The sequence below is a fragment of the Nyctereutes procyonoides genome, unplaced genomic scaffold (assembly GCF_905146905.1).
Source record: "Nyctereutes procyonoides isolate TBG_1078 unplaced genomic scaffold, NYPRO_anot_genome, whole genome shotgun sequence".
Taxonomy (NCBI): Eukaryota; Metazoa; Chordata; class Mammalia; order Carnivora; family Canidae; genus Nyctereutes; species Nyctereutes procyonoides.
In genome coordinates, this window is record NW_026575042.1 from 28,590,560 (window position 1) to 28,604,366 (window position 13,807).

Below are 13,807 nucleotides of genomic sequence, written 5' to 3' on the forward strand. Positions count from 1 at the left end.
TAGAGCCTGCTTGGGATTCTCTCTCTCCGTTTCCTTCTCTTCCCCGCCTGCACCCCCCATATATATATGGGGAAAAAAAAGGAACCCTGAAAGTTGATCTCCTGGAATTTATAAATTGTAATTCATGCTGATAAATTTAAGGTTTGCTAAAATCCATTAATTCTGATTTTATTAATATAGCAAGAGACTGGGATAGGAGTTTCACACTTTATGTTATCTAAGAAGAGTATGTCACGAGAAACAACATTGTTGGGAAGATTATACCTAGAAAAAAAATTTTTTTTTTTAATTTTAACATCTATTTTCTTTCACATGTAACTACATGATTACCATAGATCCACCAATGTTTTGTCTGGCTTTGGATACTTTCCTTAAAATGCATTCTGATCTTTATTAAAATTGAATTACTAAGCAAAACCTGATTGGCCCTGTTTCAGTTCTTAGGTATGGTGGGTTAAATTGTCAAAACTCTTATTCTTAAGTTTAAACAAAAATAAAACAGAAAACCCTAAACTTTCAGGTAAGTTTGTCTTACTAGTAATTTGTTTTGGTGATCCCTTGGTATAAAGACATTTTGTACTTAAAAAGAGAATGAATAACAAATCATATAAAGTGAACCTTATGTTGACTAGCCTAGCAAGCAAAACTAATTTGTTCAATTATGTTTTCTCTCCCATTTCACCTTAGCTAGTCGTCTGGGATTGTATTCCAAAACTTCCCAGTCAGTCTCAGGAGAAGAAATAGATGCAATGGATGTCCAGCAGCTTTCACAAATTGTACCAAAGGTAGGCCTAAACTTAAAGCCTTTTTAGATGGAAAGGCCTTATTCCAAGTGTTACAATTTCTGTTACCTTCATGAAACTGTTTGAGAACAGTGAGGACAGGACTATCTAATTGATCCAAATCATGAAATGAAATCTCATGATTGGAGATCCCTGGGTGGCACAGCGGTTTGGCGCCTGCCTTTGGCCCAGGGCGCGGTCCTGGAGACCCAGGATCGAGTCCCACATCGGGCTCCCGGTGCATGGAGCCTGCTTCTCCCTCTGCCTATGTCTCTGCCTCTCTCTCTTTCTCTCTCTGTGACTATCATAAATAAATAAAAATTTGAAAAAAAAAAAAAAAAGAAATCTCATGATTGAAGTCAGTCTTCTCATTAAGAATATTTATGATACAGTTGGAGTATTTATAGTCATTTGAATACAGAGAGCAAATTGTTAACTTTAGCAAGAACCATCTTTCCTCTCAGGAGGGTATATGGAGGTTAAGTGGTTGAATTACATTTACAAAGTACAGAGTGGAGAGAGATCATTACTTTGTATTTCTTACCATTTTGTTTTAAATGTGTCATGAATACTTAATGCTTTTTAAAGAAAATCGAGGTATCATTTTCGTACAGTAAAATTTACCCTTTTTAATATACAGTTCTAAGTTTTGACCAGTGGATACAGTCTTGTAACCAACCACAGTCAAGATCTAGAACAGTTCCATCATATCCCCAAATTCTTCTATGTCTTTTTATAGTCAACTCCTCTCTCTACTTTTAACACTTGGCAACCACTGATTTGTTTTCTGTCCCTATAAATTTGCCTTTTCCAGAATGCTTTAAAAATGGAATCATATAGTATGAGGCTCTGGATCTGCTTTTTCCATTTAGCATAATGCTTTGAGATTTATCCATGTTGATTGTATTAATGATTTGTTCTTTTCTTAAATTGCTGAGTACAGTAGTATTCAGTGTTTGGGTGAATGTGTTACTTGTTTACTGGTTTAAAGACATTTGTATTATTTCCAGTTTTTGTTGATTATGACTAAAGCTACCATAAACATTTGTGTTTAGATTTTTGTATGAAAATAAATTTTCATTTCTCTTGGATAAATACCTAGGGGTAATTGTTGGGTCACAAGGTTATATGCTTAACCTTTTAAGAATTTTCCAAGTTGTTTTACAAGGTGGCTTTATTATTTTGCATTCCCACCAGTAGTGTTTGAAAGTTCTAAATTCTCTGCATCCTCACCATCATGTGAGATTGTCATTTTCTCTCACACCTCATTCTAATAGGTAGAAAGTGGATCTTTGTATGGTTTTAATTTGCATTTCCCTCACAGTTAATGATTTTTAATATCTTCATGTGCTTATTTGTCATCCATATATCTTTTTTTATATATATGTATCTTCTTTAGTGAAGTGTCTGCCCTACCTATTTTTAAAAGATTGTATCTGTTTTCTTAATGACTTTTGAGAGTTCTTTATATGTTATAGATACAAGTCCTTTATCAGATACTTGTTTTGAAAATAGTTTTTGCTAGTCTATGGCTCATCTTTTTATTTATTTTTATATTTATTTTTTTCTTTGTTTAGATTTTATTTATTTATTCATGAGAGACATAGAGAGAACGCAGGGACATAGGCAGAGGGAGAGAAGCAGGCTCCTTGCAGGGAGCCCGATGTGGGACTCTATCCCAGAACTCTTTGCTAGTCTATGGCTCATCTTTTTATTTTATTTTTATTTATTTATTTTTCTTTGTTTAGATTTTATTTATTCATGAGAGACATAGAGAGAAGGCAGGGACATAGGCAGAGGGAGAGAAGCAGGCTCCTCGCAGGGAGCCCGATGTGGGACTCTATCCCAGAACTCGGGATCACACCCTGGGCCAAAGGCAGATGCTCAACCGCTGAGCCACCCAGGCGTCCCTCTTTTCATCTTTTAGCACTTTCAGAGAGTAGGAGTTTCAAATTTTGATGAAATGTAGTTTATCATTTTTTCTTTTATGGATAATGATTTTGATGTCTTTTCTGAGAATACTATGCTTAACCCAATGTCACAAAGAATTTTTTTTTACCTATATTTTCTCCCAAAAGTCTTATATATTTTTAGATTGTTACACTAAGGTTTGTGATCCATTTTTTTAAAAATATTTTATTTATTTATTCATGAGAGAGAGAGAGAGAGAGCGAGAGAGCGAGAGAGGCAGACACAGGCAGAGGGAGAAGCAGGCTCCATGCAGGGAGCCTGATGTGGGACTTGATCCTGGGACTCCAGGATCATGCCCTCGGCTGAAGGCAGACGCTAAACTACTGAGCCACCCAGGGATCCCTTGTGATCCATTTTGAATTTTTGTGTATGTTGTGAGAAATGGGTTAAAGTACAGGTTTTTGCATATGGATGTTCAATTGTTTCAGCACCTTTTGTTGAAAAGACTTTTTTTCTTTTAGTTTAAATAAACTGAAAAGAAAGAAAAAGACTGCTTTTTTTCTTTGAAATGCCTTTTTTTAAACCTTTGATTGTAATGCTTTTCCAACAGATTATTTATAGGAAAAGTATCTTCTTTTTTTTATAACTCGTTAACTTCTTCAGAGCCTTTAGGTGTAAGATTATTTTATTAGGATGCTTTGGCTGTTGGGGTTTAGAGGAAGGACTTCACAAAGCCTCTTTTGTGGGTACATAAGTTCTGTAGGAAGGGCCTCGTAAAGGATAGGCAGTATTATTGCCTCTAAGTTCTTGACAGTTTGAGTTTCTTGTCCTTATTGTTACTTGACCTATTTATGCACATATATTTGTATATCCTTTAAAATAAGTGTTTATCATCTGACCTTTATTTTTTTTTTTAAGATTTTATTTATTTATTCGTGACAGACAGAGAAAAGCAGAGACACAGGAAGAGGGAGGAGCAGACTCCATGCAGGGAGCCCGATGTGGGACTCGATCCCGGGACTCCAGGATCGTGCCCTGGGCTGAAGGCCGGCACTCAACCAGTCAGCCACCCAGGAGTCCCCTAAAGCTTTTTATAATAGAATTTTCTGATTAGAAAATTTATTCATTAGTAGTATATGTTCAAATTGTAGAAAAACTGGAAACCTAAAAAAGTAAGAGTCAGAATGGGAACTGCCTGTAATATAATCCAGATACTCAGAGGTTGTACACTCACAGAGCATCCAAAATAATAAATTAACCCATGTCTTTTTAAAAAATGTGCTTAACAAAACTTGGTTGGACCCTTTATAGTGTTATAAATATTTGTTAAACATAACTTCAGCATTCCTGAATCATTAGTTCTTATAAAACATGTTTTTAGTTGGTGTATAATATTTTGCTTCAGTATACTGTGCATGTATAAACACACAGCAAATACGTGGTTATATAGTCCTTTTTTTGTTGAAGTTTTAGCTTCCATTTATTTTTTGTTACTGTAAACAATTACTTCAAGGATAATAACAGTAAGCAACTATTTACCATGTGCCAGGCAATGTATATATTACATATATTATCTATTTACTTCTAATAGTCATCTATATTATAAAAGATAGGCAACCCCATTTTTACAGATGGGGAAATTGGGGCCCAGAGAATATGAGATACTTTGAAGTCTCAGATCTGATGAGTGGTGTCAGTAGCATCAGGACTGGAGCCCAGGTCTGTGTGACTCTCAGGTCATATGTTGCTTACTGATTTATTGAATATGTTATACACGACATTATTATACACGACTTTGTACCCATCTCTGATTATTTCTGTAGAATAAATTCCTACATGTGAAATGATTGGACCAATGACCAACATATTTACAAAACTCTTAACACATACTGATGAATTGTCCTCTGAAAAGATTTTAGTTTATATTGCCACAAACTGTCTTTCATACAGTAGTAGTAAGTCCCTAGGCCTCCAGCCTCACTTGTGGTTAGATTTTAGGTATAGTTACAAGTAGACATGTACTGTTTTACTCGTTTATCTTTTTTGTATTTCAGGCTGTAGTTACTCATGAATGTTGTTTTCAGAGCATCTGGGAACAGTGTGGGCATTTGCTTTATTTTGCATTTAGTGAGGAAGCTATTTCCATATTTGAATGGGAGTGTGTGTGTCTCTCCTTTCCTGTTAGTTTCTTCCTGACATTTATTTCTGAGATATATTCTGTATTAGGTTACCTGGGAGTATTGAGACGGAATATACATTAGTAAATATATGTGAAATCTGCAGTTAATTAAACATTTTCCCATTAGACCTTTGTTCAACCTTTTCTTCTGAACCTATTCCCAGAGATGGTAACAAGTAGTGAAACTGACAGATTTGAAGTTTCATTTTATTTGCTTTCTTGGTTCATTCTCTGGGCTCTCTGATAAAAATGCTAATGAACTCTGAAAACCAACTTACAGGTACTTAGGGAAGTAGCAAATTGCAAATTACAAATTACAACATCAGCTTGGACAAATTACATCTTTTCCAGATAAGAGTTTTGTGCATTAATTATGGCAGATACCCTGATGCTATTCCAAAGAGACTTAAACAGTATAAAACCTAAGCCTTGTGAGAAGCTTGTTGAATGACTTAGTCATACTACTCTAAAAAGGAATTCTATAAATACCAGGGCTTCCGTCCAGGTATTTCTTTTGACTACCTAAATCTTTTCTCCACGTATTATTAATGAATTGTTTTGGTTTTTTTGGGCTTAGCTGGACTCCTCTTGTCCCCCAATTTTGTTTTCTTTCCCACTTTATCTTGTGTTTATGGAGCTCTCTTATAACCAACATGTATACTTGGTCTTACGGTTTTACTTCCTGTCAGTTTGAATAGCTTTTCTTTTATCCATGTTAAAAGCAAAAAACTTCTCTTCTAAATTTCCAGCTTACTGAGATTTTCCCATATACTAAATCTCCTTAACTCTGTTCGTTATTAAAATGTTTTTTAGTTTCCTCTTTCTGTAATTCAGTCTCATTCCAGATCTAACATTGCTCTGTCCTATTGACCTAGAGCCATACTACTTAAAGAGTCGTATGGAAACTGAATTTTGCTTAATTATTTATAAATTCCATCTAGTGGGAAGCCTGGGTGGTTCAGTCGGTTAAGCATCTGACTTTAGCTCAGGTCATGATCTTGGGGTCTTGGGATGGAGCCCTGCATCAGGCTCCTGCTCAGCAGAGAGTCTGCTTCTCCCTATGCCTCTGCCCCTCCTCCCCACTTGTGCTCCCTGTCTCAAATAAATAAATAAAATGTTAAAAAAAATCAACCTGGGAGTTCTTAATGTTTTTGTTTATGATTTCTTCCCTGTGTGTCGTATATTTCCCAATGATTAAAGTGGACATCCTCTTTTGTTCTTTGTTTTTTATAATAGTACCTCTATTTGTATTTCTAACAAACTTATTAAACAAATTTCTGTAATATAATCCCAATCAGTCTGCTGTTTAAATTTTGATAGGTTATATTTTGTCACCCCTTTCTTCTTCAGTGCATCAGGTATCTTTTTATCTTTTCGGGAAGATTAGGGTAACTCTAGCAGGTTATTTCAATGCCAAGAACATTTTTTATTAACCTTTCCTTTAATATTTTCCTGTTTTCTTCTTTTTATGACTTCTTAACACCCTTGTCTGTTCGTGTTGATCAGGAAAACTCTGAATGCTAACCACAAATATAAAAGAGAAAAATACATAGATTTTCCCCCCTCCTTTTGATGATTTTCATCTTTCTCTCCCATATTCTTCCTTTTTTTTTTTTTTTTTAAGATTTTTAACTTATTTACGACAGACACACAGAGAGAGAGGCAGAGACACAGACAGAGGGAGAAGCGGCTCCGTGCAGGGAGCCTGACGTGGGACTCGATCCCGGGTCTCCAGGATCAGGACCTGGGCTGAAAGTGGCGCTAAACTGCTGGGCCACCAGGGCTACCCTCCCATATTATTCCTTAAACTCTCTCCTTTTCTGACATGACTTCTTTTCCACTGTCCTTTTACCATCCTGTCTTCTCCCTTCTTTTTCCCAAACTACAGTGATTTTATTGTGTGTTTTTACCTTTAATTGGTACTTTTTTCCAGGTAGAGAAATAGATATAAAGGCGAAAAGATTACGAATAGAGGAAATTGAGTTACTCCTAATTAATCCTAGCTCTGTGATACAGTGATGTAGCTCAATTGCTAGTCCTTTCTGTTTTTTTTTTGTTTTTAATTTTTATTTATTTATGATAGTCACAGAGAGAGAGAGAGGCAGAGACACAGGCAGAGGGAGAAGCAGGCTACATGCACCGGGAGCCCGATGTGGGATTCGATCCCGGGTCTCCAGGATAGCGCCCTGGGCCAAAGGCAGGCGCCAAACCGCTGCACCACCCAGGGATCCCTGTTTTGTTTTAAATCTCATTTATTTAGGCCATAATTTTGTGTCACTAAATCTAGTATTTTTAGTCAACTAAGGAGATTGACCTGCCCTTCTGGTGCTTTAAGAACAAATTTCACTGTGTACTACATGCAAAACACGAAGTGAGTTTTCAGTTTTGCATTGAGATCTGCTTAGTCTGAAAACTGCTACTCCTTTTTTTGAGTTGCCATCAAAGCTTTGAAATGCTAAAATCTTATATCAAATGGTAGGTTTATTGGATGCATGTCAAGTAATTTATTATAAAAGAAATATGCTTTCAGTCCAACAGTTACATCTTCACTGCCGCTGTCAGTGATAACCCACAGTGGTTACAATGGAATGATTTGAAATGATTTGCAGTGGCCTAAAGGCAAAATTTTACTCTGTTCAACCTGAGTATTGGAATTAGCCTTTTACTTAAATATTCTGTAAAATCTACAATCTTTTCTAAACACTCTTGTACTTCACTGTGTACTACATGATTAATTTCTGCAGTAATGTAGAATTTTCACTTAAAAATAACTAGTATACTTCCTTTTTCTTTATAGATTTTATTTATTTATGAGAGACACAGAGAGAGATAGAGGCAGAGGCACAGGCAGAAGGAGAAGCAGGCTTCATGCAGGGAGCCCAATGTGGGACTCGATCCTGGGACTCCAGGATCATGCCCTGAGAGGAAGGCAGACACTTAACTGCTGAGCCACCCAGGCATCCCATTTAAGTAGGATACTTTCAATGAGTATGTAGCTGAGTCTTTTTTAAAGACACACTAAAGAGTCTGAGTAAATTTTTGAATTTTTTTATAGGAAATATGTTCTCCAAATATGAATTATGTGATTCATGGTACTTAGAAGACCTAGGCATATGTAGAAATGTGATATTACAGGTAAATTGAGCCTTTTGCCTAAGAAAATGATCCTCATTTATTTTAGACCTTTATTAAAATTGGGAGAGAATCTTTGAGCAGTCTGTGATGGTACTAAGAGTCATTCAATGATTAATTCATTTTGTATTTATAGAGGACTGAAGGTATGAAGCAAAAATCTCTGCCTTCAATGGAGCTTATAATTTAAGATAACCACATATATATATAACATTATGTCAGATAAGTGCTAATGACCACCAACAAAAGCAGGGAAGAGAGAGATGAATGACTGAAGAGGTAGATTGAAATTTTTAGATAACATGACTAGAAATGGCCTCACTGGCAGGCCATATAATATCTGAGGAAAGAACACTCCAGACAGAGGGAGCATAAAGGTAAAGACATTGAGGTGAGTGTGCATGGTTTGTTTCAGGAACGATGAGGAGGACGGCATAGGTGTAGTTTGGGTGACAAATGAGGAAGAAGAGGCATGCACTTCATTGAGGACTTGGTAGGTAGTAATCAACTTTGACATTCATTCTGAGGGAGATAGGAAGTCATTGGAAGGTTTTGAGCAGAGGACAGATATAATCTGCCTTGGGTTTTAACAGTTTGATTATGGTCACTGTGTGAAGAAGAAACTGCACAGGAAGCAAGGGCATAAATAAGAAAATCAGTTATTGGCCCCATGGGTTTAGAGTAAGGAGGTCAAATTCTGGATTTATTTGAGGATGGAGCCAATAAGATTTGCTGTTAAACTACTTGTGGCATCTGACAGAAAAGGAGGAATCAAGGATGGCTTCCAAAATATAGGGTCTGAGTGACTACGAGGATGTATTTATCATTAGCAGAGGATATGAAGGAGCATGTATTTTGGGAAATAACAAGGGTTCAGTTTGTGATAGTTTTAAGTCTTAGAATTCCAAGAGGAAAAGTGGAAAAAGTAGTTGGATTAATTTCATTGGTCTGGATTTTAGAAGAGATATTGAGGCTGGGGACAAAAATGCATAAAAATAAATCTATAAGGCTGGATGAGATCACCTACGGAGAAAGTAGGGGATTCTTAGACCTCTTACATAGGGAAATTTAAGAACTAAGTTGTGGAATATTCTAACATTCAGACTCTAGGGAGGTCTGGAGGAACCTACGGAAGAGGAGTAGCCGGAAAGGTAGAAGGAAGACCAGAAGAGTATATAGGGTAGTCAGGGGAGCCAAGTGAAAAAAGTGTTTCAGGAGGAGGGAATTGCCATCTATGTTAGGCTGCTGCTGAAAGGTTAAGTCAGAAGAAGAATGACCGTTAGTGTTAGCAGTGTGAGAAGTCTTTGGTAATCTTGAATAGGAGTTTCAGGGCAGTGTGAAGGCAACGGCCCAATTTTAATAGATTCAGCAAAGAATGAGAAGAGAGAAACGGGAGACTGCAAGTACAGAGGAGTTTTGCTATAAAGAGGAGAAAAGGGTGGCAGCTGAAGTCAGAAGGAAAGGTTTTAGTTTTGTTTTATCTAAATGGAAGAAATCACAGCATGTTATTTACTGATGGTAAAGATGCAACAGTGAGGAAAAGATTTTGATATCAGAAGGAGGAGGATTTCTGGAGCAATGATTTTAAGTAGGTCAGAAGGTAGAATATTTGCCCTACACTGGGAGCATATTCAGTTCATCTGTAATAAAAGAGAAGGGAGGGGATGGTGCCTGGATACAGGTACTGTATTGGTGGGAATTATGGAAGTTTTCTTCTGATTCTGTTTCCTCTGAAGTGGGAAGCAAGGTTGTCAGTTGAGATTGAGGTTGGAGATGGGGATAAATTGAAAGTATGAGGAGAGAAAACTTAGTATGAACTAATCCTCTAGTATAGTAGGGAAGAGAATGGTGTACTATGTAGATATTAAAATCACCATGACTTGGAAATGTTGGGAAAAGTGACAGTGAGGAGCTAATTAAATAAGTCACAGGGATGAAAAGTACAGCATAAAGAAAATAGTAGTATAATAATGGTGATATGGTGACTGATAACTACACATATCAGGGTGAGCATTATGTAATGTATAGAATTGTCGAATCACTCTGTTGTACACATCAAACTAATACAGTGTCATATTTGTTTAAAAAATCTGAAAAAAATTTTGTGAAACGTTGGGGACCGACCTAGAGCAGTGAATGCCTGCAGTTAGTAGAAAGTATAGTCTCATGCGACTTTCAAAACTGGAGTTTTGTGAATAAAGAAGGGAGAATGAAAGACACCTACCCCTGTCTAGTTTTACCTAGTGGTACTATTTGAGAGGACTGTAGGGATGGCCTTGGTTTGTGACAAATGAGGTTAAAACAATGGGGAAAAGTGGAGGATACAGGGGATGTTGTTGATGCTTGCCTTTGATGCACAGTAAAGGGGTATTAGTAGCCCAGGAGATGGAATCAGAAAAAGCGATTAAATGCATGGCTTGGACAGATAAGATCATATAAACTGTTGGAGATACAGTGGAAGAGAATCTAAAGAATTAACAGGAACAAAAGAGAAGTAGACACTTGACACTGTTAAAAAAAAAAAACCACAACAAAAAGACTCTACAGACATTGAGAAACAGCTATTCTTTATCTTTCCTGACAGAACAAAGGGAAAAGGCCATTTTTGTTTGCCAGTGTGATGAAGAGATAAATGCAAGAGAGTTTTTCCTTTATCCATCTCTGAAACATTTCTAGAATAGGGCTGTTTTCTCTTCAGCGCTTAAACATGGGATAAATTAGATAATTTGTTTAGATTACATATTTCCCCGGATAACATTGGTAAAGTTTGAAATGACCATGTGAAATGAGTCTCTTAACAAACATATGGTATATTACTTAACCTTGATCTCTACAAAGTAAATACAATTTACACTGATAATTTAAAAAATTATTGTTACAAGTGCATCAGATATTTTTTAACATTGAAGATTTTTAGCGTATCCTATATTTTAACAGGTAGCGGTGTTTTACAGAGCTAGTCCGAGGCACAAGATGAAAATTATTAAGGTGGGTCTTTAAGAATCACATTGTTTTATCTCTGTCTCCAAAATGCTACTTCTTGTCTTTCATTATACTTAGATTTTTAGGAATATTGATAAGAGCATTAAAGTTGGAAGTACTGTGAAACAAAAAAGGTGGGTTTTTTTTGTTTTTGTTTTTGTTTTCTTGAGCTTGAAATGGAAGCATTAATTTAGTTAGCAAAGGAAGATGTAGAAGAAAATGTTAGTGAAATATCTGCAACACAACCTTTAAACAGTTGAACAGTGTAGACGTTATGTTCTGACAGGAGTCCATAGTCAAATCATCCCAGTGTAAATAGCAGTAATTGCTTAGAAACTTAATACAACAAGAAAAGGAAATGTTCGGAGAGTGGGAAGAGTATTTCAAATATTTCATTATTTATATTAATCAATGAGGTATATACAAAGCAATTGATGTAGTATCCATTAGTTAAAGGGCTTAAATTCTTAATCACGTAGACCTCCCTTGTATTAGTTCAGAGTTTCTCAACCTTCACACTATTTGACATTTTGGACTGGGTTCTTTGTTGTGAGGGGCTGTCCTGTGCATTATAGGATGTTTAGCAGTCCCTGACCCCTACCCCGAAGTCATGATAATAAAAAATATCTTCAGACATTGCCTAATGTTTCCTACAAGGCAAAATTGTCCCTGAGTACCACTGTGTAATTAACTCTAGATTAGACTTTAGACATAGCTCTTGCACATGAGAATATTAATAGCAACTCTTTCTAAGCTGTATCTTAAGACTTCCATATATTGAAGTTTGTTGAAAAGTCAGTGGTCCATATTATTTCCAATCTTTATTATGTGAAAAAAATAGAGAAGAGTTGTTGATCCCTTTATCTTTGTGGAAGCAACATTTTTATCAGAATCCTCCCTTCCCACTCCAGTCTCTACAAAAGAATGGGTCGGTTGTAGCCATGACAGGAGATGGAGTCAATGATGCAGTTGCTCTGAAGGCTGCAGACATTGGAGTTGCAATGGGTCAGACTGGCACAGATGTTTGCAAAGAGGCAGCAGACATGATCCTTGTGGATGATGATTTCCAAACCATAATGTAAGTTTTATTTCAGTGAATGTGCATCAGAGAATTTTGTCCCATCTTTTTCTGCACTCCATCTCCAGAGAGTTCAACTGGAAAAGAATTAGGATATTCAGTCTATTAGGATATTCAGCAGTGGATGAACTGTATTTTACTAGAATGAATGAATCTTATGTATGGCCTAGTATATAGTTTTTGAGAAAATTATTTGTATGGAATAGAAAGGACATAATAAATGGCAGAGTCATTCATTTAGGAAATATTTCCTGAGTGCCAGCCAGATGTCACATTTTTCTGGCCATCAGTGTAGTGGTACAGGAGTAAACTTTCATGGGGCCTTTATTCTAGTTAAATTCAGGCTATTAGAAATATGCATGTGCATGGCCTCACAATCAGTATTAAAAGTAATCAAGTTCATCCATACCTATTTCCTTATGGACATAAGGACACTTACCATACTGTTAGTGATACAAGTTACTAAGTTTAAGTAACTTTGTCTCCTTCAGCTATGGTTTCTAGTGGATTTAAGATTTTGTGTAATACCTGATCATGTCAGTTGTGCAATGTTCAGGTGGCAGTCACTTGAATATCTGATAATCATCTGTTATCTGATAATCATCTGTCAGGTAACCTGAGTCTTCCTCATTTCAGTGACTCATGCTAATTATATGCCTGGCATACTTCATCAACCTGTAGTGGCCAAAAGTGGAGCATGTGGGAGCTCAGAACTCAGAATTGACACAATCTTGCAGGGATAGAGGTTTTTTTCTTTCCATTCTTAGAATTATATAAAAATCTTGAAAGAATGGAGAAATTGTTTTAAAAAACACATAATTTCCTAGATTCAACCAAATGAGAATTTAAGTATCTTTGTAAACTATATTCTCTATATAATTCTGCTACAGCACATGTCTGATTTTGTATAGGAGCAATAGGTAGCTTAAATTCTAAAATTCGTATATATCTTATTACCAATAATTCCTGACATACATTAGTTTAATCCCTTACCATGCATGCATATTGTACCTTTAAGAAAAAGAAAATTGGAGAGGTAAAGATCACTATTTTAGTATTATAAATGTGTAGTATAGTCTCTTGTGTAGAAAGAATGTATGATTTTAATGTTGAAATATCTTTAAGAATAAGAATTTTAATATTGTGTAATTAAATTAATTCAGGTAGAGCTTCCCAAGCTGGACTTTCATTCCTTACCAGAATAATGTTCCTGTATTTTTTTTCTAGTCTTATTCATGTGAAGAAAATTAATAGATTATTTTAGTGACATATGTGTATATCAATTGGAAATTTGTTTTCAGAATTAGTTCTGGAATGTTAGTAAGATAGATAAATCTTTATTTTTGTGTGGTAATATGTCTCATTTAATTTTTTTTTTGAATTTCAGGTCTGCAATTGAAGAGGGTAAAGGGATTTATAATAACATTAAAAATTTTGTTAGATTCCAACTGAGCACGTAAGTTTGTTTTTTGACTTTTTTTTTTTTTATAAATTAATTTTTATTGGTGTTCAATTTACCAACATACAGAATAACACCCAGTGGAGCACGTAAGTTTGTAAGGAGTTTATCACCATGGATCTTATAGATAAATTATATGAGAAATAAAATTCAAGCAGAATGCTTAGAAGCCTCTGGGCTCTACTTCTGAGTGTTGTTCATATGTAAATTTTCCAAAATGAAAATTAATTCTATCCTAAAATTAAAAATGGCATGATAAAAACATGATGTCTTTATCATCATCA

At 35.7% G+C, this 13,807-nt stretch overlaps 1 protein-coding gene across 7 annotated transcripts in view; it reads left to right on the forward strand.

Moving 5' to 3' along the window:
* The window catches only part of ATP2C1 (ATPase secretory pathway Ca2+ transporting 1), a 164,580-nt gene that overhangs the window by 128,857 nt on the left and 21,916 nt on the right, over nucleotides 1-13,807 (forward strand). For all 7 annotated transcript variants that reach the window (XM_055321421.1, XM_055321422.1, XM_055321427.1 and 4 more), the window contains 4 exons: nucleotides 688-785; nucleotides 10,942-10,992; nucleotides 11,898-12,064; nucleotides 13,452-13,520. In XM_055321421.1, the coding sequence (XP_055177396.1) occupies nucleotides 688-785; nucleotides 10,942-10,992; nucleotides 11,898-12,064; nucleotides 13,452-13,520 (385 nt within the window). The remainder of the gene's footprint in view (nucleotides 1-687; nucleotides 786-10,941; nucleotides 10,993-11,897; nucleotides 12,065-13,451; nucleotides 13,521-13,807) is intronic.